General features: G+C 27.3%; 1 protein-coding gene across 3 annotated transcripts in view; it reads left to right on the top strand.

Moving 5' to 3' along the window:
* LOC136088971 (receptor-type tyrosine-protein phosphatase S-like) overlaps positions 1 to 26,913 on the top strand; it is a 160,937-nt gene that overhangs the window by 85,608 nt on the left and 48,416 nt on the right. For all 3 annotated transcript variants that reach the window (XM_065814261.1, XM_065814263.1, XM_065814262.1), the window contains exons 6-8: positions 3,720 to 3,876; positions 5,869 to 6,122; positions 22,727 to 22,874. In XM_065814261.1, the coding sequence (XP_065670333.1) occupies positions 3,720 to 3,876; positions 5,869 to 6,122; positions 22,727 to 22,874 (559 nt within the window). The remainder of the gene's footprint in view (positions 1 to 3,719; positions 3,877 to 5,868; positions 6,123 to 22,726; positions 22,875 to 26,913) is intronic.

Genomic DNA, 26,913 nt, shown 5'->3' with positions numbered 1-26,913 from the left:
TTATTAATAACTTATTGTTATTTTAATTTGTGATGTTAAATTTATATAAGTTGTAATTAACATCAATATATTTATGATTATAACTTTAACTTGTCATTTGATGTTTATGTAATTAAATAAAATGATTTTTAAATTTGTCTGAACGCAAATGAAGTTTCTCAACGCAACATGCAATGTTTGAACATCTTTGTCTTAATGTCTGAACGCAACATAAAATGTCTAAATGTGACATAGTGAAGTATTTCTAACTTAGAGCATACCTTAGTTCCAACATCCAATACACTATTTGCATTACCCTTTATAAACAAAAATCTGTATTTTTATGTTTTTAAACTCAACGTATTAAACAATTATAAACACCTGTTAACAAAAGTTAACAATTGAGGAAATTAATTTGGATTAACCATTTAAGTGCTTCTTTGTCATAATTATTATTTTAATATTATTTTATTTTAGATATGGGATCTAGATTCAAAAAATTTTGTGACTCTCATCCAGATTTCAAAGTAAAAGAAATGAACCAAGTATGCTCCTTGAGACAAAACATGACACCTGATCAATTAGAAGAATGTTTTAATAAAAGTTAATAAAAGTTGTGAATAGGAAAGAGAAGCCAAAAAAAGAAAGAGAGAGGCAGAAAGTACATCCACAGATCAACAAACATTTTTTACACCACAGTCTTTTGGTAAGGCAGTAGAAGACCGTTGGCGGGTTGTGTTAGTTGAAGTGGGCAAAAGAATTGGTTTGCGAGTAGTTAATAATTATGTACCAAGTAGTACACTCATAGAACAGAAGAATTGTCTCACTCTACTAATTCATAGATTTTTTGAACATGAAGATATTTCCTGTCAGGTACCTGGCATCAAAGATGTTACTATCAGTAAAGTTACTTGGAAGAAAAGACAAACTCGTCATTTACTATTCACACTGAAGGAGTCATATGGAATATTTAAGAATGACAAGGCTGGTGTGTCTGTAAAATTTTCAAATTTGCTTTCATTTTATGTTAAGCTCCAAAGAGAAATTCCAGAAAATGTATGCGTATGTGCTATACATGCAAATTTTCAGTTTACGGTCAACTCATTTGCCACTATACTTGGTCAACCCATACATCAAAATTTTGTTTGCGATCCATCCCGGGTAGAGTGTATGTTTCTTTTTTGTGAACATTGCAGTATTCTTCTTTATGAGAAGTTTACCGAATGCTGGTTTAAACTGGTGGATGGTGCAGATGAAGTGACTTTTGAATAGTGGGGTGATGGGTTTAAGGAATTTATAACAACTCCCTTTACTGTATTCATGCAACAATTTTTACTAATTTGCCTTCTTTTTTGAGACACTGCTTTATGAGGCGAATTCAAAGTGCTCATTTTCAATTTACACATAATCAGGCCTCAATCTAATTGAGGTTCAAAAAATAGAATTATTTGCTGATATAAAAATAATTAAAGATCTTTTGATTGATCAAGAATTATAATTATCAAACACTAGCTTTATATATTGGTTAGTCTGTATTTTTTAAAGCAAGACATTATTTACATCAGCCATTTTTCAACGATGGAAGCTTATCAAAAATACAATTAATTGTGTCCCTAATAACAATAAGTGTTAAGACTATCATCAAAGTACATAAAATAAGACTTAAGCCTAAACATCACTACTTTTTTTTTTCTTACAATTCATAGGCCATATTATTTTTGAAATGTCATTTGTTGAGTTAAAACATTCACTACATCAAAGATTGTTATACTTAATACTTTCAACACTTAAACATGTCCAACTGAGGACATTGCAGTGTACTCTCATGAAGAAATTGTTTACATACTGCCACCTCCCAAAATTGTTGGATCAATCCGCCACTTCCTGAGTGTCTTCGTATACCTTTCTGTTGAACATTGTAAAAAATTTATTTTTAGACAAATATATGTACTCAGTTTTGTTATAAATACAGAATATCTGAACACAATGAATGGTTTTGTCTGACCGCAACATGTATATCTTTTAGTTTAGCTAAGAACATTTATGCGTTATATATGTTTGAATAACAAAACCTTTTTATTATTTTAATATTTAAGACCAATGCTTTGAGAATAACTCTATTTAAAATGTTTGGCATTAATAGTTTCAGACAGTTTTAAAAGAGTACACGCTATTTTTTTTTCTTTAATTTTATCGTTCTGAACGCAACATTACTTTTAGGCACCGTAAGTTGAATGAAAAGTAATCTATATAAGCTCTGACAGTGTTTTATGGTGCAATATGTTAGATCGAATTCATATTTATTAGGAAAAGTTATTCAAAACCATTAGCAATACTTTAATTCATTTAAAACATCAATAAAGATTTTACAAGAATTAAAGTAATGTTAATGGTTTTGAATAACTTTTCCAAATAAATATGAACTTGATCTAACATATTGTACCACAAAACGCTGTCAGAACTTATGTAGATTACTTTTCTTCGAGTTACGGTGCCTAAAAGTAATGTTGCGTTCAGTACATTAAAATTAGGCAAAACAAAAATAGCATGTACTCTTTTAAAATTCTCTGAAGCTATAATTAATTGAATAAACAAATAATTTTATTGTAAATTGTAATCATTTATTTTTTTAATTTTATATGCTTTTTTTTAATTTTTAAAAGACCTCAAGTTTGCTTAGTATATAAAAAATGTTTATTTACTTTATTTTGTTAAGCGTGTGCTATATGAATTTAAGTTTTGGATTGTCTAATCATAAGGTAAATAAACTTAATGTTAAGATGAATTTAAAGGTAACCTTTAAATTTATCTTTAAAAAATGTCATTAACAAATAGGTATTAACAAAAAAAATTTGAATTTGAATTTGAACATTCAATTTATTCAGTCTATACTTTTAGTTGGACCATCTGAATGGTGCTACCTTTAAAAATATATAATTCAATTTTTATGAAAAGGAAGTTTTGATAAAAATATAAACATTTTTTAAAGGCTTTTTTTGAAAAATATATAGATTTTGTTAGAAACCAGAAAATTCAGAGACACTCGTTTCTTAAAGGGGCTTCAATCATAGATTTTGTATTAAAAGTGTTTTGCTTGATATCTTATTACTTTCAGTGGTAAAAAGTACCAAAGAAATTTTGAGATAACGAAATTGTATTCTTATTTTATTGAAATTGCATGTAGTTATGTTGCTCTAAAAAAATGAGAACATATAAATCTACTTAATGATGTTATAAGTATTGGTAGCTATGTGTTAAAAAACTATGAATAAAGTAGTAAAATGAAAATGTGCGAAAGACTACACATATTATATTTCATTTAATATATACAGTCCTACAAATTGATAATTTCTAAAAAATGTCTGCCAAAAATTTTTGTGGTCTTTTTGACTACTCAACTTTATGCTTTTTTAGATACTTAAAAAATCATGTTAATTTGTATTTTAATATTCATCTGACTGGGGAAAGTGATTATTAATACTCTACATTTAATGTAGATTAGATAATCTACATTCAAATGTAGGTTATTTATTACTAATTTACATTTTAATGTAGATTATTGATAAATATTTTTTATCACATAATCTTCTTGTAAAAAATATAAAATGTGTTAATAACTATAAGGATCATTTTAAGTCACAAAGAAAAATATTTTAATTATTACTGTTTGTAGAAATGTTCCTACTGAGAAATAAAAAAAGGTTTTTAACTTCTTTTTTTTTATATATTTGTTTTTTTAGGAGTATCCTGGTAATTTTAAATTAGGCTACTCTCCTGTATTATCAACTCTGAATACTACAAAAGTTGGCAGTCAGATTAAAATTGTTAGAAAAACTACATCTATTAATCTCATAGAGTTTAGTTGTATGGCTGTTGAAATTTATGGAAAACCTCTAAGTAAAAGTTTATTACGTTATTCAACAATACCAATACATATTTTTATTAAAAAATTATAAACTTTGTTACTTAATTCAATTTGAATACGTATTTTAATATGAATATGTATTTTAATTTTAATTTAGTTTGAATTTTAAATGTTTTTAAAGTAAATTTAATTTTTTTAACAAATAAAAAAATAAAATTATAAAGTTTTAATTTTGCTATTTAAATTGTTAAAAAATTTGAATTGTTAATTAAAAAAAGTTAAATATGTACCATATAGAAAATAAATTTAATCCTATTAATTACTTAGTATATTGGTTTAGTAAAATCTAGTAGGTTACTAACCGTCTTAATACTTTGATTTTATTTCTGCACTTAAACGGATTAGCAGATTTTACATAGCAAAGTAAAAATCTAATGAATACTATTTATTATCCAAAACTGGTTTATTTAATATGACTTTTTTAATTGCTTCATAATTTCATACATTTTTATTGAACTTATAATTAAAATTTATTCAAACCCAACTTAACTTGATTGAAAATAAACATTGAAAATGATTTTTTTTTTTTTTAAATTTGTGAAAATTGCAAATGAAATGTTCTACTTTGTCAAACTAGATAAATTTACATTTGCCAATGGAAACAGGCACATGTAAGTTTATCCACCCAGAATAACACATTTGTCTTCAATTTTCATTTTATGATGAAATTATTAAAAACATTTCTAGGATGCTATAACCAAATATCTGTTTTTTTATAATAAAAGTACATTTTTAACATTGCTTTTTAATAAAAAAATACTTGTATTTTTTTTTTTCTTTTTTTTTTTTTTTTTTTTTTTGTGTTATTTTAAATAAAAATATTAAACATTTCAAAATCAAAAATGTAACTGTTAAAAATCATATGAAAATTTTTTACATAGTTATCTTTTTTAATAAAAACCGAAAATAATTGTATATAAAATAAAAATATTTTTTTTTTTTAGTATAAAATATATAACATAAGTTGTTAATAAAACTAGACTGATAAAAAAGTGCATCAACATTTAAGTCAATATTGAAATACTTGTGGTTTGTCTAAAATAAATGATTGTAAAGAGAAAGACCATTAGTGATTTTCCATCTAAAAGCATATGCATTTTTCAGCTATTTGCTTTTAGTTCTTGAAACTGACCTCTTCAAATGACAATTGACAATACCATAGCAGATGTAAATGTAAGAGGTTCTAAAATTTTTAAGACAGAGCATGAAATGTGAGCGTATACCTTAATCAAGTTGTATATTTTTTATAAATAAAAATTTACTTTATTCAAGTAATTATCAAAATCAATGTTATCTATAAGGTATGAAGGTTGGCATGGTGATGAATGGTGTTCTTTTTCATTTGTACATTGGAACAACAACATTGTTGTTGTACTCAAAAACTTTACTAGTTCATTAGAAATCTATTGTTTTTCTTGTGAATTTATTCTGTTTTGTTTAGTTTAAAGGTATTATACTTATTCAAGTGTGTTTAGCTTATTGCAAATAAAGTTTTAAATCTAAGAATATATTATCTATGAGTTTTTTTATAATTGTTGATAAAAAAGTATAAGAGGTTTTTTAAAATTGGTTGTGACACATTAGGTTTTTTAGATTAAATAGTAGAGTCTACATTTTAATTTATTTTTATTAATTGTTTGGTTTTTTATAACTGTTAATGACATAAGCAGGATAAAATAATGATTAAAATAGTGGAAAAAATATTTTGTGTGTTTTTGGCTGTAAATAAATTATATATTTTTTTTATTTACTTATTGAATAATATTTTTTAGTAAATGAAATATAAAAATAAAAACAAGTTTATTTTTCCAAAAAATAAAAAATAATAATTTAAAAATCCCCATAATAAAATAGAAGTTTTACTTAGTTTAAATAGAAGACATCATAATTGATCTATATTCTTATGTAAAGCATTTTACAATAAATTACATATAAATTAATTTACATTGTGTGATTGTTTTTAGATTGTGGTGATGTTATTCCAATATTTGCTGAAATGTCTTCAACAGTCAATTTTACAATAATGGATGCATACATTGATAGCCCATATACATGGTGTGCTTTATCTAATGATAGTAAACCATATACAATGATTGAGTTGAATCAAGTTTCGCCAATATCAGGTATTAATGTACAAGGTGATTCTAACAGTGATTCATGGGTAATAAAATATCAAATTTCATATGGTGTAGATAAATATAAAATGAATGATGATAAGGTTTGTAAAATTTTAATTTTTTTTTTTAATTTAGTGTAATTTATACGATTTTATATGTTAAAGTTTCAATATATCTTTTTGTAGAGTGTAAACGGATTTAAATATGTTAAATTAATAATTGCATTTTTCATGCCTCTTTTTTTTTTTATTAGTCTATTTTTGAAAAGAATTTATGATTCACACTTTTTTTTGATGTTCTGCAGATATTTTTTGTTACTTGAATCTATTTGATTATCTGCCTTAGTTTTAAGTAATAAATTTATTAACTGGTCTTATTATTAACTTTTCTTTTTCTAGTAAAGTTTTGTTTAAAAAAAGTTCAATATTTTCTGCTGATTTAGTTTGCTTGCAATAATGAGACAGTGCCTTTCCAATTTCTGATTTCCAATATAAACAAATGATTATTGAATTTGAACATTTATTACCTATAAATTTTGAATAAAAATATCACTCTTTTCGTTTATTATTATATGTATATGTAAATATAAAAGCTTATAATATTTACCTGAACAAGATTTTAAAGAAATCTTCCTAATTCCGGCAGCAGCTAGTAAGCCACTGTCTTCAGTAATGATAAAAGTCAATCTTCTTTTAATCCCTCTTCCTTTAACGACAGGTTGATGACCAACATACCTTGTTGTGATGCATATATAGCAATTGCATTGTCTATCTCCTCTAGTTCTAGTTTCTTTTATCAATAATATGTCTTCATTGTTTGGCATTTTAGGCAATTTTCTATTTTTAATATCTTTGTCTTGCTCATTTAGTGTTATTCTGCAGGTACCACATATACTAAGAGGATATTTGCTGTTTACTAGGTCAAAATCTGAATTTATGTACATTTTAATTTGTTCAGCTATTTTTTCTGTGATTGCAAACTGCTGAGACTTTTTTTTTGAAATTATTTTTTTTCCACATGGTGCATACACTTTTACTCTAGATTCATCATAATTTGCTGATTTGTTAGGCATAAATTTTTAAAGATTTAATTCATAATTTTCCAAAAAAAAAGAAGTTGTTAAAGATAGAGACTTTATACTTATATGCATAAATAATATCATAGTTATTACTTCTCACCTTTGTTGTCATTTCCGTTTATAATTACTTGATAAAAGCTCAAAATATTATAAGTTTAGTTTAATAGAGTTTTAGTTATTTAGTAACACAAAATTTTTTTAATTAAAGACCAGAAATATGCACAAATGTTTTAAGTGATTTAAACCGGACAATGACGTTTTTAGAAAAAAATGGTCAATTTGAAAGTCATTTAATTTTTCAAATCTTGGACAAGCAGCTAAGATTTTAATTTCAACAGATTTGTGAAGTACAAAAAGAGTTCTTAAAGGATCTGGAAACAGTTTTCATTGACATTTTTACCAATCTTGAATTTTTTGAGGGCCAGTGTGTTCTCTTCCAGTAACTTCCAACTCTAATTAGTGGTTGCTTACAGCCTTGTTGGAAGCGATGATGTTTACAAAAAAAACAGACTTTCTTAAAGCGTCAAATTTATAAACTTAACTAATATTAATGCTGCAATTAGGGCTTCCAGTTTGAACATGTTCAAGTTCGAACATTCAAACTTTTGTCATTTTTCAAGATGTTCAAATTCAAACTTTTTTTCTCTAAAAGTTTGAACATGTATATATATCAAAACTAGATTCTTTATTATCATTTTTTAAGAATTAAGCTAAAACCTTTTTTAAACTGATTTTTTAGACAGTTTTTATTACTCTTTATTTTGTTGTGCAATACTTTTTTTCAAAATTTTAAAGTCACCAAGGTATATGTAACAAATGAATTTAAAGTTTCTGAATTAAAAAAAGTAAAAAAGACAAGTTAATATAGCGTTGACAAGCTAATAAAAGTTTTAGTTTAAAGATGTAAGCACAAAGAGAAGATCTGAGGCATAGGGATATTTCAAATTTTCCGTAGAATTATGGAGTTCAAAGTGTAAACTCTGTAAAATTATTCTTAAGACACCTGGCTCAACAACAACAGCTATTACAAGGCATTTAAAAACAAAACACAAAATTGAAATTCTTAAATGCAATAACTTCTGCACCCAAGGCTGCAGCAAACATTCCTGCTGCCAAAATACTGCGAATTGAAAGGTAACCATAAAACTCTACCTGGAATTTTGAGTCGACTATCAGCTATTGATAGAATCAGCTTTCACACCATTGCTAAAAGTGAAAATCTGTGATCAGAATTTCGTGCCCAGTGGTACCAAATCCCTCAAAGTCCTCAAATCATTCGCGATCATTAAATACTTTGTCAGTCAAGAAACAAGTTTAAGTTCTTTGAAAATGAAACTTGATAACGATAAATTTAGTTAAAAAAAGATAAACATAATTTTAGTCTTACATTTAAAAACAGAGTAAAAAACAGAAGACATGAACTTAAATCTACATCATAATGAAAGATTTCAATCGCTTGGAATAATAAGAATCCAAGGTACAATGCCAGCAACAAAAGCTATTAGATTGATCAGTGATAATCTTAATTCATTTGATTTAAGTTTGGACAAAGACATTGTAGCTTCTGTTACTGATGGAGCTAGCTACATGAAAAAAATTGGTCATGACACTAAACCTAAATATCAAATGTGTTACAACCATGCTATTCATCTATGTGTGATTGATGTGCTCTTTACAAAAAACCTAGTTGATGCACATGGTTCTGATAATAACCCTGTTGATGGTGATATGGTAGCTGTAGATTATGATCAAGGTTGCAGTGATGATAAAAGTGGGACTGAAGTTGGTGATGATATTCAAACTGTTCATGAAGTTAGTGAAGATTCTATTCCATTATTGAAACTTGAATATCAAGAAACTGTTGCAAAAAAGAGAAAATTGGTTAAAAAATATCGTAGATCACCAGTGAGCAATTATGATAAACTTCAACCAAATATAATTGAAAAGTTTGGAAAAGAAAAAGCTTTGGTTTGTGATAGAAGGACAAGATGGAGCAGCACTATTGATATGCTTGAACGTTTTTTTGAGGTGCAAACAGAAGTAAAAATAGCTCTGGTTGGTATGAATATTGATTTTTCTCTAACTTAAAACTACCTTGATTTTATAAATGAACTTTGTTTTGCTTTAAGACCACTAAAATTGGCCATTAATACTCTTTTAAAAGGAGATGCTGATCTTTTGTATTCTCAAATTGTGATTGAATTTACAAGAAAAAAAACTTCATGAAGCTTTTACACCTATAAGTCAACTTGTTAAACAGATATTTGAAAATAGAATAATTGAAAGAAGAAACATTCATTTAATTTATCTTATGAAATACTTGTCAAATCCGAATTTCTTGAATAAAGATGACCAACTTGGCAACAAGGTTGAAAAAAAGATGGTTACTAATCTTGCTACTAATCTCATTCTTCGATTATTTCAGCCATTTGACGATAGCTCTGAGAATGACAAGGAAGTAAATAGTATAACTGAGAACGTAAAAAAGTCATCAAAAATGAATTTAGCTCAACAACGCAAACTTTTTATTAAACAATCAGACACTGAAATCATACTTGACCATCAGGATATTGAAACAAACCTTGTTCAAAAGGAAATGGCTGTTTTTGAAGCTAGCAAAGCTAGGCCCAAGTATTTAGATTTACTTTTCAAAGCTCTTCAATCAATTCCTTCTGCATCCGTAGAAGCTGAGAGAGCTTTTTCTAGTCTTAGATTTTTTGCTACTAAAATAAGAAGTTCTTTAAATTACAAAACTTTAGATGCACTAATTTTTTAAAAGCAAACTATGAAGAGTACTCATTGATCTTAATTACTTTTTACCTAATTAATGATGATAAAAAAGTTAATACTTTAACGCATACTTTGTATTACTTTTGTCTGATTTTACATAACTAAAATAAAGTTCAGACTTTTTTTCCATGATAGTTTAAACATGTTCAGGTTTGAACTTTTGAAAAAAAGTTTTAACTGGAAGCCCTAGCTACAATGCTATTTTTATGTATTTGAATGATAACACAAACAAAAAATTACTCATTTTTAGTGTTGATATGCAGTTCTGGGCTTATAGAACCCAGTTTTGCTTAGATCAAAGTTTCTTTAAAAAATGAAATAAAAACTTTAAAAACAGTCTTAACTCGAAGGGTTTATAGTAACAGTTTATTAAATTTTAATTATATCCATGTAATTCAATTGTCCTTAGCAACCAAATAAAATCAACAAGCTTTCAAACAATTAGAGCTAAAAAATATATGTAGGAAAGTAAACAAACTTGTATATTCAAGAAACATGTTTTTACATAACATAGAAAAAAGATGAGGCTTGATTGAATGACAAGTAACACAAGAGTGAATTTTAGTAGATGGCACAAGAGATGCTAGCTCTTTAGAGCAGTGCCCATTATAGTATTTGTAGAAAAGAGAAAGAGAAGCAACATTACAACAGTGTAATAATGGTTGGAAGTTGGCTGCAAGAGCAGGTCCTACTATGCATACAATGCGTTTTTGCACCTTGTCTGAAAGAGAAAGGGCATCATTAGAAGATCCAGCCCAGATATGGCAACAGTATTCCATACAAAGCCAGATTTGATATTTATAGAGATAGAGAATAGAATGCGGAGTAAAAAAGTGTCTAGCTCAATAAAGAGGTGTTGCAACGGATTTGATATTTGGTTTCCAAGAAAAATTGGAAGTAAGAGTTAATCCTAGAAGATGAAGGGTAGATACCTCATCAAGTACATTGCCATTCATAAATATAGGAAGATCTAAATTATTGCATTATGCTTGGCTGAAAAAAAATTGAGTTTTATCTGAATTAAAGTTTACCAGCCACTGTGAGCCCCATGCTGTTGCAATAATTTTGATCTTCTTAAATTTATGAACGGTAATGTACTTGATGAGTCATCTACCCTTCATTATCTTGGATTGTCTCTTACTTTCAATCTTTTCGATCCTTTTCAAACTCAAATGTCTCCTCCAAGCAATCAGAGAGTATTGGCTTCTTATCATGACAAGAATAAATGGTAGTATCATCAGTGAGCAATGCCAACTTAGATGTTAGAATATCTGGAAGATTGTTACTGTAAATTAAAAAGAGTTTAGGGCCAAGGATTGAACCTTGAGGAACCCCTGAAGTTACAAAATATGAAGAAGAGTATTGTCAATTGAGGACAACTTTTATACTACGATTGGAAAGGAAGAATTCAATAATCTTAAAGATATTACCAGATTAACTCTTCCTTGCAATCTTCCTTGTAAACCACATATCAAATCCATTACAAAATTAGCATCTGCTAAGATTGCATCAATATATATATATATATATATATATATATATATATATATATATATATATATATATATATATATATATATATATATATATATATATATATATAATTAAAAAAGTAAGATGAAAAAAAACAACTTTTTTACGGTACTTAAAGTTTCATGCCGTTTGCGGCACTCATCAGCCATATATTTAAATCAAGAAAAAACCGTTCAAAAATACAATTAAAAAACCGTTACAAAATTAAAAAAACAATGGAATGAGTTCTGACGTCAAATAATAATAATAGTAATAATAATGACAATAATAATAATAGAAATAAAAAATAAAAATAATAATATGGAAAAACATCTTTTTTAATCGTCAGTGTCATATTGGGACAGAAGGAATCTGTTTCTATGTCTACACTTAGAAACAATCTCACTCCTTTTATTCAATAAATTAGTACTTTTATTATATAGAATTTCATATTTTTCTATATAATAAAAGTACTAATTTATTGAATAAAAGGAGTGAGATTGTTTCTAAGTGTAGACATAGAAACAGATTCCTTCTGTCCCAATATGACACTGGCGATTAAAAAAGATGTTTTTCCATATTATTATTTTTATTTTTTATTTTTATTATTATTATTGTCATTATTATTACTATTATTATTATTTAACGTCAGAACTCATTCCATTGTTTTTTTAATTTTGTAACGGTTTTTTAATTGTATTTTTGAACGGTTTTTTCTTGATTTAAATATATGGCTGATGAGTGCCGCAAACGGCATGAAACTTTAAGTACCGTAAAAAAGTTTTTTTTCATCTTACTTTTTAATTATTTATTGATCTATTTTGTGATTATTTCACTTTATATTGATCACTCTCAAATCGAAAAAATTGATTATTATTACATAATCAAAACAACAATATATATATATATATATATATATATATATATATATATATATATATATATATATATATATATATATATATATATATATATATTACATATATCTACACACCTATAATTTAAAAAGAGACAACTGATGCTTTGCGTTTTTATTCTAACCTTATAATCGACTATGGAGGTTTCAAAAATTAATAGATTGAAGCTTTGACATGTATCTTTCAGGCAAAAAATATAGAAGAAAGATATCTTTTATCTGTGCAATGATATAGCTCTTAAAAAAGAATTCTCGCCTTTGAAAAAACGACCAAAATATAGCAGCTTTATGTGGTTTTTATGCTTTTTAAAGATTCAAAGTTACATCAAATAACTAATTTAGTAACAATATCATGTGACTAGTGGATATGGGATTCTATGGCAGTTAGACTTCACATTTGTGTGTACTTTTTCTGCAAAAAGAGTGCTTTTTTTGTCCAAGTTTGTATAAAATATTTCTGATTAATTTATGTAAACTTATGATATTTTTTGAAACTATAAATAAATTAATATAGTTTATAATATAAACAAAAATTCAGACAAGAATATTTCTCATCAACAAATTTTATATCAAGTATTTCTAGAATGAAATTCTTGAAGTCACTGTTTAACTGTTTAAAAAAAAGAGTTATTTAAAAAATCGAATTCAACAATGCTTGCTGTTATAGTCAATAACACATTTCCGTAACTGGCCTCCATAACAGGGTGATCAGGGTTTCTTTTGTACCTAGCCCATTGAGCACTGAAGATTGAACGCAAGGCTTCTGTTTATTGGTCACTAAAAATGTCCAATGCTGAACCTTTTAAAGCAATAAATTTAGGAACATGGTAGAACATTGCATGGGCTTTTGGGGTGACTGAAACTGAAAGTTAAAGATATGAGTTTTTAAAGTCTTTGATATGTTGAACATATGCAGTATTTAATGTTCTTCCAAAACAGGAGCTAACAGCACTCTTAAAATGTTGGAATGTTTTCACAAAACCAAGCATATGGTCTTTTCTCTCAATTTCAACAATTCTTTGCAAAACATCCATACTCTTCAAAAGTTTTTGACAATCATTCCCAACAAACTCTCCACAATGATAAGGTTGTAATTTCAATTTGAGCAGGAATGGCCAATCTTTGCCTTTAGGCCATATCTTTAGCATTGAATTGTAAAGATGGTTTACAATTCCAAGGAGAAGTTGAAGTTCCATTGGGGAATAAACTCAATAACTTGTTTGACACCTTCTTGGTCAAACAATGGGTTATGAACAACATGAAAATCCTTTGCGCACGTTTTTCCATTCTCTTTCTCAATGAATGCTTTGTATTGCATCCTAACTGATCTGAAGTTTCTTTGAGGTCACTAGATTTAACATCATATCAACAGCAAGGGTGTTTGCTTGAGTGAGAATGAATGTCACAGATGATATTGGCTGACTTCATGTCACATGCAATAAAGAAAGGCATATCAATTTTCCTAAATAAACTTAAATTTTTTTTGACATTTTCATAAGTTTCGGAAACATTTTCAGCAACAGCAACAAGTAGCTGACACTTAACATTTGTTTCTTTCCCATATACTACAGTCAGTAAGCTTTTGTCATTTGAGACTGTGCTTGTTTTGGCATTTTGTCATCCACCATTGGGGATAACACTCAAGCTGAACTTGAGGAAAGATCCTCCACCATCAATACCTAGTTTGATGAGAGGCGGTGAAGTGATTGCTCTAACTCTGAAAATTGAGTTATAAAAATCCCCTAAACTCTTGCAGTGAACAACCTTCGACAAATAATCAGTTTTTGTTGATGGCCTTGTTAGTGAGATTTTGGAAACTTTGAATAAACTTTCAACCTTTCAACCAGCCATTGTAAATTTTTCCCTAAATTTTGTTTCAACAATTTTTGAATTTGTAGTCTTGTTTCATGTTACAGCCAGTTCTTGCATCTTTTTATTTAAAAGACCAGTATTGATTTGAACTTGAACCATATCCAAAGTAGTTAGAGAAGTTCTTAATATGCAATGAGCTCTGGAGGGACCTGAAGTAGTAGTTAAAGCTTTACCACTTTCTCTGTTCTACATAATTGTGCCCTGTGGAGAGGATACTTTTTAAGTTATTACAGAGGACGCAAATTTTTCAGCAGTTCTGGAATCAGTTCCTATCATTTTCTTTAAGTTTTCAAACTTGGTGGCTTGTGAACAATCATGTGTTATTCCTCTTTTGACTACACTGAGACAGTTTGAGCATAGTTTATCAAAGCTACTTGATGGTTCTTTCAAATCTTGATTGGTTGAAAAAGTGAGCTTTGTAGAATGTCCTTTTAGTTGGTTAACCTGGCAAATTAAACAATTACAAGAATCAAACCCTTTAGTCTGTGGTCTAATAATCACTTTGTTAAAGTCATGTAGCTTGGGAAGAGGCAAGTTTCTATTGCCTTTGCCATGCTTTTGTATCATTGCTCTGCAGGAATTGCATATGTCCAATGCAACTCTATCATCCTTAAAATCAATGGAATTTCCAGAAAAATTACCTAGTATTCTTTTCCTTGATGAAATCAGAAATATGCCTGTCACATTTTGAAAAATAAAAGAAGCATACAGATTGCCGACAATCTTAATGAGTTTTTCTTTTAAATGGCATTTCAGTGGTTATAAAACTGATCTTTGAAAAATAACTTCAGTACAAGCTTGTGTTGGTAAAAAATCTTTTTTGTTGGTCAGGCTGTTGACTGCTTAAATGTAATTACTTTGATGTTGTGGCTTTTCCCAGAAAATAAGAAACATTTGTTTTTATATTTTTAAATAGTAGGAAAAACTTGGTCAAAGCAATAAAAGATTTTAGGAGATACTTCAATACAAGAAAAAAGCACAACAAGGTTATACATATTTAATTTATATAAAAAAACTTGATTCTAACATTAATTTTGAAATTATTTTATGAATTACCAATTAATTTTGAATTTGAAATTCTAAAGTAATTTTTACAACATGATAAAAAGTTTTTATAATATCCAATATTTGGTCAATCATTTTAAACAACAAAAAAAAAAGGCAAATCTGTGGGTTTATCAACTAAAATATAAAAAGGTTTATATGTGTTTTGAATTCAGAACTATTACAAAAAATGCCTCTAACTATGTGTTTTCTGCCCCATATTTTATACAAACATGGACAAAAAAAGCACTCTTTTTGCAGAAAAAGTACACACAAATGTGAAGTCTAACTGCCATAGAATCCCATATCCACTAGTCACATGATATTGTTACTAAATTAGTTATTTGATGCAAATTTGAATCTTTAAAAAGCATAAAAACCACAAAAAGCTGCTATATTTTGGTCGTTTTTTCAAAAGCGAGAATTCTACTCTAAGAGCTATATCTTCGCACGAATAAAAGATATCTTGCTTCTATTTTTTTTGCCTGAAAGATACATGTCAAGGCTTCATTCTATTAATTTTTGAAACTTCCATAGTCGATAATAAGGTTATAATAAAAACGTAAAGCATCAGTTGTCTCTTTTTAAAGAGGTTTTTATACCACACCCTATACTTTTGGTCCCTGTTCACAAACCACAAGTGTTAAAGAGCTGATTTTTTGCCAGGTTATAGCCAACACATATATGTAAAGAGTTTTTGATATTTTTTCAAAACTTCTTACCCAAAAGTGAAAAAAACAAACAAAATAGATTAACAACGGGGCTCAAAGTGCTATCAGTAGCGCAAAGTGCTATAAAACTTTAAATGTGTATTTCTCCTTTGGCTATAGAGATAAGATTTTAATTTTTACATCTGGTGATACCTGAGACATTGCACATTAATGCCCCATTGGTCATTTTTTTGGTCGGCAAAATTGAGGTTGGAACTGTTTTTGGATAGGTGTGTATATTCATATATATATATATATATATTTATATATATATATATATATATATATATATATATATATATATATATATATTCAAACAAGTATAATATTTAATATTGTATTACCTTTTCGATATAAATATCTTGTTACCTTGGTGTATTACTTGTTCTTGATGTTTTATAATAATAATTTTAAAATAACTTTTTTATCATTTTGTATTTTTTTTGTAACTTTTTTGCAAAGTCTAAATTAAGAGGCTTAATTAAAATTATTATAGATCAATATTATTAAGGTCTGTTTATTTGTTTTTCAAAAAAAAGTTGTGGTTAACAGCAGAGTTTTTTTAACATCTTGTTATTAAAAACTGATATTTTTAAAATAAAATATTGGCTAATGTTCTTTTATTTAGTAAACTTATTTAAAACATCTTTAGTGTGATTTTTTTCCTTATGAATTGATCTCCTTAGATATAAATTAATCTCTTTAAATATGAATCGATCTCTTTAGATATGCTAAAGTAAGTAATTTTCAAAATTTTTTTGTAACAATTCGAATACAATAAAAAATTAATTGAATAAGAGTGTATTTTATTATTTTCAGTAATCCAGGCCTTTTTATTCAAAGTTTCCTTTCCAAATTGTGAAATTGTGTCATTTAGACTATCATATTTTCTAAGCAAAATATGCTTTTGCAATAATTTTTTTTTCTTGAAGTGAAAATTTATTTGACATTTATTTAAATTACAACTAAGTTAAAGACAGGTAAAGTATTATCTTTTTGAACCATGAGTTCTGTTTACTCAACTGTGATGTGGTTCTTCTAATTACAAAAGAGCGCTGAGGGTTCAATAAGTGAAGAATAAAGATTCATTATTCATCTAGCAAGTGCAATCTAAAAAACTAATTTTTATTTTCTTTTTTTATCAATGCTTATCTCTGTAAAAATCAATGTTTCATAAGGTCATCTTATGAAAAAGCACTTGGTAACAACTGATAAATTGCTGCTTTTTCTTTGGCAAACCAAAAAACAGGTTGACAGATATAACTGGATAAAGGGGATAAAAAAATCAGTTAATACTTAAAAATTATGCTCAGTTAATACTTAACAATTATGAGAGTTATAAAAATTTTCAGAACTTCACTGAGCAATTGTTGATTTGATCTCTTGAAGTCAGGTTATGTCAAGAGTTGATTGCAAGTTTGTTAAGTAATGTGAAATAAAAATGAAACAGTATTATAAGAAGCTTTGCAGAATAGGCTTGTCCATAAATGTTTTTGTCTATCAGATAACTCATGATTTTGCTATTCATATAAGTTATTGGCAGCTTTACAACTTCTTTTCTTTGTTAACTTATTGCTGGAGTGTACTCAAATCTTTGAAAAAAAGGATTTGAAAGTCCTAAAAGTCACAAAACACTGGTCTGCATGTACCAAAGTTTGCATAGCTTTTCATTAGGGCTATGTCCTAATGACCTATAGGTCAAAGTACAGTTCTATTTTATCATTGTTATTATTTTTTTTAATATATATATAATCCAATTATAAGGCTTATTTTATAATCTTTCTATCATAAATAGATTTTTCAGTTTTATCAAATAGAAGCTCTAAGAACACTAAATCAAAACTCCACTTAGACTCTTGAAATCTTAGCAAATCCAAATTTTTCAAAAAATGGAGCTGTAAGAAACTGCAATTATGCTTGTTATCGAGAGCATGATCAGATCATGGAGAGATTTGGCAGATAGTGAGTAAGAAATGGCAAGCAATTCAGATTGACATTACCAATCTGAATTATTGAAAATTTCTATTTCTTGCCATTACTTTTTTAGCATTTTTGATTGACATTGTCAATTTGAATTGCTGAAAAAAATCTGCTATATCTTTATGCTTTTCTTTCTACTTTCTTGGAAATTATTATGTGTAATTATAAATGATATAAGTCAGAAGTGAAGAATTTAGTGGAAATGAAGGAAATGCTGCTAACCAGATAGTTTGTACACCTTGCAAGTAGCATTTTTACAAAGTTGAAAGATACAGAATTTTCTGGAAAATTAAAAATGGTTAAAGAAGTCAACATCATATTAAACAATCTCACCAATGAGCTTGAGTGTAGAAAAGTAACCTATTTGAAGTTGAACTCACTACTTAGAATTCTTACTAAATTAAATGAGTTGGGTGCAAAAACACTTATATTATATGCTGAGTTATCAAATTTTATCAAATTTTATCTGAATGAAGGTGACTCATTCTTTGCAAATGAGTGGTTCCCTTTCTGCATGTACTGAAGAAAGATTATTTTTGAGATTCGCAGTTCTCTAAACGAAAGTGCTTTTTTTTTTTTAATATTGAAAAAAGTTCTGTGGTTGTTAAATTTACTCAATCCCAAGAAACAATCTATAAATGAGCTTTTTTAATCTCCTTTTTAAATTTTTCTGGATTACAAATTTAAAAAAAAATTTGTGTTGGATTTTGTAATATTTTATTGCATGAAGATAAAAGTTTTTGTCATTTTTAATGTTAAGACTTTTCTTTCTTGTTTTCAATAGAGTATTTTAATTAAAGTAGGCCTGCTACAAATGTTGACTTTTTTTACTACTAAAAGTGATGAATTTATTAAAGCAAAAAATTAAAATAGTTGCATGGGACCAAAGACACTTTCTTGTCCAGGGGTCACAAATAAAATTTATTAACTTTGAAATCATATTGCCAAAGAAAATCACAGATGATAACAATTTACACTAATAATACAAAAAATGAAAATAATAAAATTGTTTGAAAAGGATAAAATTTTCTTTTAAATTATTTTATTATAGCTATATAAATATATAAACTAAATTATATCTATATATAATATAGATATAAACATAAAAACTTAATAAGTTAAACTTTAGTGGCTTATAGTTATTAATATTGTGTGTGTTATTAAGAATTATTTCAATTAAATTAAGTTTATTATTTCAATTGAATTGAATAATAATATATATGAAATAGAAAGGACTTCCTTATATGTAATTTTACAATATTAAATGCATTTAAATAAAAGTTTTATTACAGAATCTTTGAAAAGTATTAAAATGTCAGTAACTATTTAATTTGTACAATTATTTATTCAAATGTTTTGTTCAAAAGATTATTTAAGATAATTTGTTACAAATTATCTTTAATAATCAAATTTTATATGATTATTTTTAAGTGATTAATAAAAATATCTGAGAAACCATAACAATGTGCAAAAACATTGGGCAACACTTCCACAATTTGTTACTTAAACTTTCAATGTTTTGTGGGAGATCTAAAAATGATCCAAAATTTGTAATTTTTAGTATTTGGCTTTTTTAGATCCAAAGTCATCACTGGTAAAAAACTCTTTAAAAATAAGAAAAAAAGTTTTAAATGGACCACCCTAAGTGCTGCTATAGAAATCAAAATTAATGCTAAGGTAACATAAACTACTGGAAGATTGGAACTGTATAGATTGTTTTGTATCATGATTTTTGGCGCAACTCTAACACTGGAGCTATAGCTTGAGGCTGTGTTTTGATGCATAATCTATATATAAACTTCATCAGCTTGGGTATATCATGTAGGAGAGGTTATATTAACTTGTGCATATAAGAATTTAAAAATAGAGTTTTTCAAAAGTTTCAATTACACAGTCTTTATTATTCAAGGTTTACTCAAGTGACACAGTCTTTAAGATTCATGATTTTATTATTTATTAACTATTAGTCACAATTTTGGCAAAGGTTGAACTTGTTCAATTAACAGTTTCGTATGTAAGTATTGTGCAATATGTGGTGTTTACTAGACCAGATACTTTGCACAATGCATGGTTTGCATATCAAAGTTTTTATACTTTATAAAACTTTTACTTTTGATCAAGAATATATCAGCTACTAAAGGAACAGTTTTTGTTGGACTTAGTTAGAATAAAGACTGTAATTTTCAAGTAGAGTGGTAGCATGAGTCGCTTTGTTCAAACTTGGTTTTTTAGCATTGTTAGAAACATCAATGCGCTCATCAATAGATTCCTTCAGTTTCAATAGCATCATGTCCAGAAAATTTTGCAATGATATCCTCATCTGATTATTTGTTGGCAATGCAAACATCAAAATCTATGTCTACTAACTTGTCATCCGTGAGGTTAAAATATGCATCAAATTTTGCTTTTAACAATTCAAAAAAATCTTTTAAGTTTCCATTACAGCCTCCTCTACATCTAACCCACAGAAAGAATTGTTATTAACATTTGAATGCTTTTCTACTGCTTCTAATATTATTCCTGATTTCTTGAAACAATTTATAAAGGTTTGGTCTGGAATGGAATTCCATGCCTTTGTTAGCATAAACATAGCAGTTAAAATAGAAATCTTATATGTTTTGTTCTCTTTCCAAGGCAGCAATTTGCATTTAATCGAGTTATGGAGGTTTTAGAATTAAGGAGATTTGAATTGGAGAGATTGTACTATATTAAGTTAGGAGTTACTAGGAAAAATAAGAATAGAGTTATAGAGCAACAAAACAGTTGACAGAAGTCTTAAAAAGTTGCAGGTTGTATGAGTCAGGAAAACATGAAGATGAAGACTAGATGAATAAAAGTTTTTAAAGCATTCAGGGACAGGTACAGTAAAAGAATGAGACTTTGCTGAATGACAAGTCAAGCAAGAATGAGTTTTGGCTGATTGAACTAGAGATGATACCTCCTTTGAGCAGCAACCATGATAGCATTTGTAGAAAAAAAGAAAGAGATGCAACTTTATGACAATGGCAGAGAGCTTTGATAAGTCCATTATTGGACTTCTAGTATTCACGTCTACGTTACACCAGTCAAAATGACTTTCAACCAATTTTATACCAATAACTCATACCATCAAGACATTCTATTACAGTAGACACATACAAGTACACTGCATTGACAGTCTACATTACATACACATCTATAAGACTCAAAACAGTTCACAAATCTCACTGACACTCGTTATACTGCAACAAAACACTGCACTTATCGACACTCATGCCAACAAAGTTACTTACAATTGTATGCAAGTTGTACTGAGCCCCACTAAGTGTCCTTTGGTCCCAGTGTCAGTTCAGAAGTCTGTGGCAATCGTCCTGACGGGATACTCTGAGAATAGTCCTTTTGGGATAACACTATGGGATACCTTAACAAGATACCCTGGTGTAGACCCAGAGTGGAACTTCTTTTGGGGTACCGGTTTCGGACAAAAGTTGTAGGACTTTTTGTTGTTCATACTGTACAAAAGGTTGTTTAGCTTGTTAATTTTTGTTACTTTCCATTGTCGCTAAGTGCATTTATAATTTCAATAGTTCTTTCTAATTCCTTGAATATTATTTATTTTTTTATTCTGGTTTCCTCTTACAAGGCTGCAAGCAGCCATTACAGTACAATTTCTCTAATTCAAAACTTTATGGGAAAAATAAAAGCTTGAATAAGAGCGATTTTTGAATTACAGAATATTTAATTTTCTTTCCAAATATTTTTGTCAAAGTAACAAGTAGAAATCAAACAAACAAACAAATAGTAATTCTTAGGCCTAAATGCAATATATATTATATGTTTTTAACTTTCACACTTTCAAAAAAAAAGTCGATAATTATAAATTGTCTTTTATGAGCTTGTTAACCCATTTTAATGACGCGATATATATCTTTAAGAGCCTTTGTCAAATTATCTCTAAAGTTAGAATAAAGACTGTAATTTTCAAGTAGAGTGATAGCATGAATCTCTTTGTTCAAACTTGGCTTTGTAGCATCATTAGAAACATCAACGTGCTCATCATCAACTTCCTCTTCAGTTTTAATAGCATCTTTTCCAGAAAATTTTGCAATGATATCCCTATCTCATTATTTGTTGGCAATGCAAACATCGAAATCTATGTCTACTTACTCGTCATCTGTGATGTTAAAATCTGCATCAAATTTTGCTTTTAACAATTTAAGATAATCTTTTAAATTTTCCATTACAGCCTCCTCTACATCTAAGCCACAGAAAGGATTGTTATTACCATTTTTATGCTTTTCTACTGCTTCTAATAATATTCCTGATTTGTTAAAACAAATTATAAAGGTTTGGTCTGGAATGGAATTCCATGCGTTTGTTAGCATAAACATAGCAGTTAAAATAGAAAACTTATGTCTTGTTCTCTTTTTTTAAGGCAGCAATCTGCTTTTTTGCAAGTAAGCGATATTTTGCTTTAAGAGAGCAGGGTGATCGAGGTTGTATTCGGTGGAAGAAAGATAAGCTTGACCTAATCAAGTTTCTACATGTTAGGATGGACAGAACAATTATCTATAATTAAAGCAATTTTTAAATTTGGATAAAATAAAATAAGAAATTAATTTACTTTTTCTTAAATTTGTCTAGCGATCCATCCGAAGCTTGAATATTTTTAAAGCTTATCTCTTTCGCAAAATATAAAGCTTTTTCTTTTACCATCTCATTTGTTTGAATTTTATAAAATTTATGAAACAATTTATCATATTATATAAGTTAGATGATTGTTTAATTAGTTAATTACTTTTTTGGTTATGTAAATTTTTTTAGAATTTTTATAATGGACCTAAGGGCAGAATATTTCCTTATACTATAAACTGGTTTCCAAGATTGTACTTTGCAAAGTATTTAAAAGTAATGCCTGCATCTTGGAACAACAATTGTTGTATGCGTATTCATGTTAGAGGATGCACAAAATGTAAGTTGTATTTCTTTGAATATACATTTGTAAAAATGAATATAGTTATTTTGAGGTGACTTTTTAGGTGACAATATTAAGTCAAATCTTGACTTAAAATTATAATTTAAACTTTCTACTTTAAGAAAAAAAAGTTTGTCTCTACAGTGTTAGATGTGCAAGTTTACCTAATTGATTACATAAACACATTTATAACAATATTATCTCTAACATATTACACAAATTTGACCCCCATTCCTCACTGTTAATCAGCTGGTGAGAAAAAGTGATTTTTAATAAAATTAATCAAGATTTTAAATTCTAAAGAACTTTTGCCAAAATGATAAAATGCAAAATAAAAGTATATTTATTTACTTAAATATATTAAATATATATTTTTTTACAATTAGCAAAATATGAGTTGTTAAGAAAAATGTTACTTTTCAACAAGATTAATTCATAAATTGCCCTTAAAATCAGATAAATCAGCCCTTGGAATTTAGAACCAGAGCTCAATAAATTGACAAACATGGAAATTTCAGTATAAAATTGGTAGAAAAACAAAACTCCGAATGATGGCATTTCCTTAAAAACTTGTAAAATGAATTTTTTTATTTTACCATTTTATTAAGAATTTTAATATATTAAAATTTTAATATATTAAGAATTTAAATATATTAAGAATAAAATATTTCTGGTTTTATTATTATTTTAATATAGAGTTAATAAAACTTTCCTGTTTTCGCTTTAGTTTTAATTGTTTTGTTTACTATATAAATAAAAGGTTTAAATTTGAAATTAATTCAAAAGTTTATTTTTTTCTGTTTTTACTTTAAGTATTTTATGCATTTATATTTGAATAAAATGTTCCGCTTTTCCATTGGATTTTTGAAAATTTTATTTAAAAGTTAATTAAAACCTTTGTGTTTTGCGTTTTTAGTTTATTTTTTTTTGAATTTAAATAAAAAAAATTTTATTTTGTTTTTATTTTAATTGCTTTGTTTGCTATTTAAAGGAAAAGTTCACATTCAAATTTAATTAAAGTTTTTTTACCGATTGTTTTTTGTAATATTTTAATCTGAAGCTAATAAAAATATTTGTTTTTTCGTTTTAGTTTTAAATATTTTATATTAGAAACTAAATAAATCTTTGTATTTTATTTTATGGATTTTAATTATTATATTTAGTTATAGATTTAAAACTTAAAAAAATACTCATCATTGATGTAGTTAAATGTTTTGTCACCACTCACACCTCTTTTTTTCCTTCTATAAGAGACACTCCCCTAATAAAATGGGGAGGTCTTTTACTGTTCTACAATATGTTCTGCAAATTGCTAATAAAGGATTGTGAGATAAATTTAAAATGATAAAAAGATAGTTATGATAAATAAATATAAAAAGACATGACAAACAAAGACTTCAAATCAATTTACCTGTTGTTGCTTTTGTTACTAATATTAATGCTATTACTGCCGTTGTTGCAACTCCTGCTCTTGCAATTCAGTACATAATTTGGAGATAAAAAATTAAATTATAATCAAATTTTTATACAAGATTGGTTTTCCAGTTTTCCAATTGTGCCAATCTCAAGCACAAAATAGCAATAACACAATTAACTGTAATAACTGCTTTTGTAACATTACCAGGAAACATAATTATTTGTTACCAGGAAACACAATTGTTTTTACCTCAATAGTTTTTCCTGATACCTCAATTTGCCATATTTTTTATATTTGAAAATATAAAAAAGATGGCAAAATTTCTTATTAAAAAAATATTTAAATATAAAGCAACAACGAAAGGCTTTTTATAGAAATTCTGTTCAGTGATACTTTTTAACATTTACTGATGACATCTTCTAAATAACAACCTTCAAAAATCTTGGTTTAGTAAAATAAAAATTTATTTAACATTTTGTTTTGTTAATAGTTTTGAGCATGCTAAACAATTAAGGAAACTAATTAAAAAACTGGAGTATAAAAAGATATTAATATTATTAATATTTTAGATATTAATATTATTAATATTTTATAGTATAAATTGTAGAATGTAAATGAATGTAAGTTCAGAACATACAGTCCCTGGCTACGATTTTATGATTTCTTCAGTTTTTCCACATATTTTGTTTTCAAAGTTATTTTAAAGTAATTTTAAGATGAGTATATTATTATTATTATATCATTATACAATACTGACATATATAGAATAAAATAAAATAAATTTTTTTTTATAAATTTGACCAATATGAAGTTAGATGTGTTTCAAGTCATCAGTGTGAGTTTTCATCAATTTTAAAAAGAGCATGGTTGATCTGTCGCATTTTTTTTTTATATTTTAAAATTTTTTTTAGTGAAAAGTGTTTTATTACTTTTAATACATTTTATAAAGTTACAATAAATAGCGGAAATAAATATATACTACCATTTTATTAACACTTTTTGTGTAAAAGGTTGTAATTAATATTTTTGATAAAAAATAAACATGGTTATGTGTAAGAACATAATTCTAAATTCTAAATTTTAGAAGTAAAATCGCTTTTACAGGGTTCAGAGCATTCACAATAGAATTTTGCTAAAATGTGTGAAGTTTGACAATCTTTTATCAATAAATTCAAAAGCAAAATGGAAAACAACATCACTTTTTCAAAAAGGAAAGGACAGAGTGTGTCAAAACATAAAACCACTCCCAGGACAGACAAAATTATAAGAGGTATTTGTCTGGAAAATAGAAAAAAGTTATTCCTCTTCCTTACAAAACTTGTTCAAGAGTCTGGAATACAAGTTTAGAAGCATACAGTGAGGAGGCATCTGGCTGAAAATAATTTAAAATCACAAAAACTGACTAGAAAACCAAGACTAACTCCAGCAATGATAAAAAATAGATTGTAAATGGCAAAAAATCTTAAGCATATGACTGTTGGAGATAAGAAATGTGTAAGTCATATTACTTTTAAGCAAAAAAAAAGTCATGCAGAAAGTTTTGATATTAAAACTAATAATTCATTAGAAGCTTTTTGACATTTTACTCTGAAATTTTAATACATAATGGATTAGGGGTATTCAAGAAAATATCATTTTTAAATTAAGCACACATTTAAAGAAAATTTGGGGCAAGTGTATGAAAAAAAAGTTATATTCTTTTAATTATAAGATTTACTTTGTGCTCAAGTGTCAAAGTATTTTTAAAATGTTCCTAATAACGGGTGATGCGGAAGTTATCGGACAAATCCTAATTTCATTATTTGAGCATAATAATTAGTTTTTGTGGTTTTATGCGTAGGCATAAACGTTCTATAAAATACAAACTTTATTATTTGAAACACAATTATTTAATATGAAGTTAAATGCAGCTGAACGAGAATCTTTTCGAAAGCGACTAAAAATGTTTTTTGTAAATAAACCTAATATTAAAAAAAAAAAAAAATCGTAAATCATTTTGAAAAGGAAGGATTTGCTCGAAGTACAATATATGATAACCTAAAAAGACTTGAAACTGTTCAATCGTTCTCTGATAGAAAGCATCCTGGTCATCTGACATCCTGGAATAGAGAAGAGAAAACCGAATTAACGAGACTTGTCAACCATCGAAAAGGGGTCAGCCAGAGAAAAATAGGTATTAAATTCAGTGTAAATCAATCGACAATTGGTCGTCAGTTAAAAAAAATGAATATTAAATATAGAAAACGTGAAAAGATTCCAAACTACACTATAGAACAACAAATAAACGCAAAGAAAAGAAGCAGGAAACTAGTTAACCAACTCGATAACACAAAATCGCTTCTAGTCATCGATGACAAAAAATACTTTTGTTTTGCAGGGGACAACATGCCTGCAAATTCTGGATACTACACAAACAACAAAAAGACATGCCCAGAAAGTGTTCGTTTTATAGGAAAAGAGAAATTTCCAAAAAAATTGTTAACGTGGATAGCCATATCTGACCGTGGTATGTCCGAGCCATTGCTTCGCATTTCCAAGGCTGTAGCGATCAATTCATCAATATATATTAATGAGTGTTTAGAAAAACAACTTCTTCCATTTATTCACAAGTATCATGGA

The sequence above is a fragment of the Hydra vulgaris genome, chromosome 12 (assembly GCF_038396675.1).
Source record: "Hydra vulgaris chromosome 12, alternate assembly HydraT2T_AEP".
Classification (NCBI taxonomy): Eukaryota; Metazoa; Cnidaria; class Hydrozoa; order Anthoathecata; family Hydridae; genus Hydra; species Hydra vulgaris.
This window is presented reverse-complemented; position numbering and strand designations above follow the sequence as displayed.